Below are 4,057 nucleotides of genomic sequence, written 5' to 3'. Positions count from 1 at the left end.
CCAGGAGATCTTCCCGATCTCCTGGTCTCCCGCATTGTAGGCAGACGCTTTACTGTCTGAGCTACCAGGGAAGATGCCTTCGGCATTGAGTGGAATCTAATGAGAACCTGAACAGTATGGAAATGACCAACAGGAGGAGCGGCTAATCTGGACCAGGCGGGGTCAGGACCTGGGAATGGAGAGATTGAGCAGTGAGGGCGGAGCTAGGCCGGGGCGAGGCTGGGCACTATTTTATTTTGAGGAACAGCATGTAGCGGGGGTCACAAAGAATCGGACACGACTGAGCACACATACAATGTAGGGGGGTGCACGACCTAGCTTGGGAGAGGGTACGCATAACTGGATGAGACTTGGAGAGGTGAGATTCTTTACGGCTTGGGCAGGGCAGGATCTAGAATATGTCAGAGCCTCATTTCGTGGGGTGGGGCCAGAACTGAAGAATTGTGGGTGGTCGGGCTCGGTCCAGGAATGGGCAGGACCCAGCTTTTTAGGATGGAGCTTAGTTTGGCAGGCTCCAGTAGCGAGGTAGAGAATGAGATGGTTGGTTGGCATCATCGACTCAATGAACATGAGTCTGAGCAAACTCCAGGAGACAGTGAAGGACAGGGAAGCCTAGCGTGCTGCAGTCCGTGGGGTCGCAAATACTTGGACACGACTGAGCGACTGAACAACAGTAGTGGGAAGTTTACTGGTTCAGGAGGGAAGGCAGAACCTGGGGGTTGGACTTCCTTCCACTACCACTTGCAGGTGTATAGCAGTATGGAGCAGCTGTCGCAGCACGAGCCCAAGACCCCCGTGGCGGCAGCGGGGACCAGCAAGAGGGAGCCGACCGCCAAGGGCCCAGAGGAGAAGGTGACCAGCAAGCGGGAGGGCCTGGGTGGCCTGACCCTGCGTGAGAAGACCTGGAGAGGGGGCTCCCCGGAGATGTGAGCAAGGGCAGAGCTGGGTTTGGGGGCAGGGCCCAAAGGGGAGTAACTCCTCTGACGACGCCCCCTTTGCGCAGCAAGCGCTTCTCGGCATCTGAGGCCAGCTTCTTGGGGGGGGAGGCCAGTCCCCCGTTGGGCCCCCGCCGCCGTTTCTCTGCGCTGCTGGAGCCCAGCCGCTTCAGCACCCCGCAAGAGGAAGAGGATGAGGCTCGGCTGCGCAGGCCTCCCCGGCCCAGCTCCGACCCCCCAGGCTCACTGGATGCGCGGGCCGCCAAAGAGATACCTCCAGGGGATGGCGCCCCCAGCACTGGGGACTCGGAGGCTAGTAAGTGCCCCCTCCTGCTGCCTTCCCCAATTCCCCAGGGGCCATATATGATTGTTCAATAAGCCTGGTTACTGCTTATGCAAGTTCTCCTGTACTCTTCACACTCCAACCTGGGATTCTCATCAACATGAGAAAGACCCCTGTTCCATGCTCAGTCAGTCAACAAATGTGTTTAAGCACTTCTCTGTGTCAGGAGCTGTTCCAGATGTATAGGGTACCTGCTCTTATGAAATTCACAATCCAGAAGGGAGAGAGGTAGGAAGAGCATTGCATGTAGAGGGAATACCATTTAAGAGAACTATGCCCTTGGACTGACCCCCTAACCCACCTGCTCTGTTGCAGCTGACCGCCCAGGCGACCTCTGCCCACCCTCTAAGGATGGGGACCCATCAGGCCCCAGAGCCACCAATGACCTGGTTCTGCGCCGAGCGCGGCACCAGCAGCTATCAGGAGATCCCGCGGTAGAGAAGCGGCCTTCTCGAACCGGGGGCAAAGTCATCAAGTCAGCCTCGGCCACTGCCTTGTCTGTCATGATCCCTGCAGGTGATGCTGGGTCCAACCTGGCAGGGGATGGGCTGCCCCCATTGGTGCGTTTTCCCGGTCCACCATGATTTGCTCTGGGATGGGCCAATGAGAGCCCTGGGACTTTCACTTGGGAGGAGGGAGGAGCAGACACAGGGAGAGCTGCGTCTGTCTGCCCTGATCTCTGACCATGGGTCTGTGTCTGCAGTGGACCCACATGGGAGCTCACCTTTGGCTAGCCCCATGTCCCCGCGATCTCTCTCCTCCAACCCATCCTCACGGGACTCCTCACCCAGCCGGGACTACTCTCCGGCTGTCAGTGGACTTCGCTCCCCCATCACCATCCAACGCTCGGGCAAGAAGTATGGCTTCACACTGCGTGCCATCCGCGTCTACATGGGTGACTCAGATGTCTACAGTGTACACCACATTGTCTGGGTGAGCAGTCATGGATGAGCCTGTATTCTAGGTGGGGAGAGAGAGTTCCACACGTCCCCGCCCCGCTCCAAGGGATGAGGGACAGCTCAAACTCTGGAACTAGGCAGCCTGAATGAGACTCCTCTGTGACACCCCCTCACCCCGTCACTTTCCTCTCTGACTCTCAGTTTCTTCATTTGTAAACTGGCAAGAATGACTGTTGTTTTGCTTGGTGTTATGATTAATTACTGTGCCTACAGAGTTAGGTGTCTGGAACAGAAGCTTAGGGAGACTTCCTTGTTACCAATCCTGTTAATCCTGCCCCTGTGGGGTGCCCTGTCCCCAGCACGTGGAGGAGGGGGGCCCAGCCCAGGAGGCAGGACTCTGTGCCGGGGACCTCATCACTCACGTGAACGGGGAGCCGGTGCATGGCATGGTACATCCTGAAGTCGTTGAGCTGATCCTTAAGGTGAGTCTATGGGGAAAAAGCGAACTGTCGGGGGAGTGGAAGGGAGTGAAGGGTGAGGGAGGTCCCGGGGAGCTGGAGTTGCCAGAACAGCCTCCAGCAGAGAACTTTCCCCCTTTCTAACTCCAGAGTGGCAATAAAGTGGCCGTTACCACAACGCCCTTCGAAAATACCTCCATCCGTATCGGCCCTGCACGGCGAAGCAGCTACAAGGCCAAAATGGCTCGGAGGAACAAGAGGCCCTCTGCCAAGGAGGGCCAGGAGAGGTAGGTGGGGCCAAGTGCAGTGGGCGGGGCTATAAACAGCAGGCCCTCTGGAGCATTCCAGTTTTTGAGAAAATGGCCAGGGCTTTTGTGGGATAGGTATAGGAGAGGACAGGAGAAGGCATATTCACAGGAATGGAAGTTGTGCACAGGAAAGGTGGCCAGGGCCACTGTACGTGTGTGCTAAGTCGCTTCAGTCGTGTCTGACTCTTTGGGACCCTATGGACTGTAGCCCGCCAGGCTCCTCTGTCCATGGGATTCTCTAGGCAAGAATACTGGAGTTGGTTGCCATGCCCTTCTCCAAGGGATCTTCCCGACCCAGGGATCGGGAAGACATAAGAGAACTCCAGTCTCACGTCTCCTGCATTGGCAGGCGGGTTCTTTACCTGGCTACCCCCAGGGTGGCCACCTGGGGGCCACCGAGTGAAGAGCAATAATGAAAGGACAGAGAAGGAGGGGCTGAGAAAGTGGGAGGAGCTGGGAAAAGAAGATGTACCAAGCTCCAAAACTCTGGGAGTAGAGCAGAGCCAGCGGATACTGACCAAGAGGGCACCATCCAAGAGATGACCCTGCTTTGCTGGATGCATTTAAGAGACTGGGAGGGGCCAGGAGAAGAGACTTCTACCTGGGAGGAGCATACCAGGCCAGTAGAAATAATTTCTTCCCTTACAAATAATGCAGAGTTAGGAGAGGTGGGTGCAGCCAGGAGAGTTTTCTGTTTTGATCAGCGGGGTTTGGCCTGGACAAAGAGTGAGTGGGGATTGGAGTGAGATGCCTCAGGCTGAGGCCAGTGAAATTCTTCCTGCCCTGATAGGTGGGTTTAGCTGTAGAGGGAGGGGCTAGAAAGGTGGACGGGGCCAGAATAGGTTGGTTCTGTTTGGAAGAATGTTTCTAGCTTGGACTGTGAGTGGTCAAAAAGCAATGGGTAGGCCAGGTGGGAGGAGCCAAGTGGGACAGAGATAAGAGAAGTTCTCCAGCCTCCAACAGTGTTGTTTTTGAAGAGGGAGGGTCCAGATTGGGTGGGTGGTTCCAGGAGGTTCCTTGAGGCCCTGAAGTGGGAAGAGCCGGCAGCTCTAGAGTCTGGTCCAGGGAAACTGGTTCCCTCCTTGTCCTCCAGCAAGAAGCGCAGCTCCCTCTT

The 4,057-nt window shown here is 56.6% G+C and overlaps 1 protein-coding gene across 1 annotated transcript in view; it reads left to right on the top strand.

Annotated features, from left to right (window-relative positions):
• MAST1 (microtubule associated serine/threonine kinase 1) overlaps positions 1-4,057 on the top strand; it is a 25,033-nt gene that overhangs the window by 19,388 nt on the left and 1,588 nt on the right. The window contains exons 19-25 of the mRNA XM_010855530.1: positions 748-926; positions 1,004-1,251; positions 1,594-1,794; positions 1,982-2,211; positions 2,537-2,659; positions 2,786-2,922; positions 4,037-4,054. Coding sequence (XP_010853832.1) covers positions 748-926; positions 1,004-1,251; positions 1,594-1,794; positions 1,982-2,211; positions 2,537-2,659; positions 2,786-2,922; positions 4,037-4,054 — 1,136 coding nt within the window. The remainder of the gene's footprint in view (positions 1-747; positions 927-1,003; positions 1,252-1,593; positions 1,795-1,981; positions 2,212-2,536; positions 2,660-2,785; positions 2,923-4,036; positions 4,055-4,057) is intronic.

Source organism: Bison bison, unplaced genomic scaffold (assembly GCF_000754665.1).
Source record: "Bison bison bison isolate TAMUID 2011002044 unplaced genomic scaffold, Bison_UMD1.0 scf7180017864365, whole genome shotgun sequence".
Lineage (NCBI taxonomy): Eukaryota > Metazoa > Chordata > Mammalia > Artiodactyla > Bovidae > Bison > Bison bison.
This window is presented reverse-complemented; position numbering and strand designations above follow the sequence as displayed.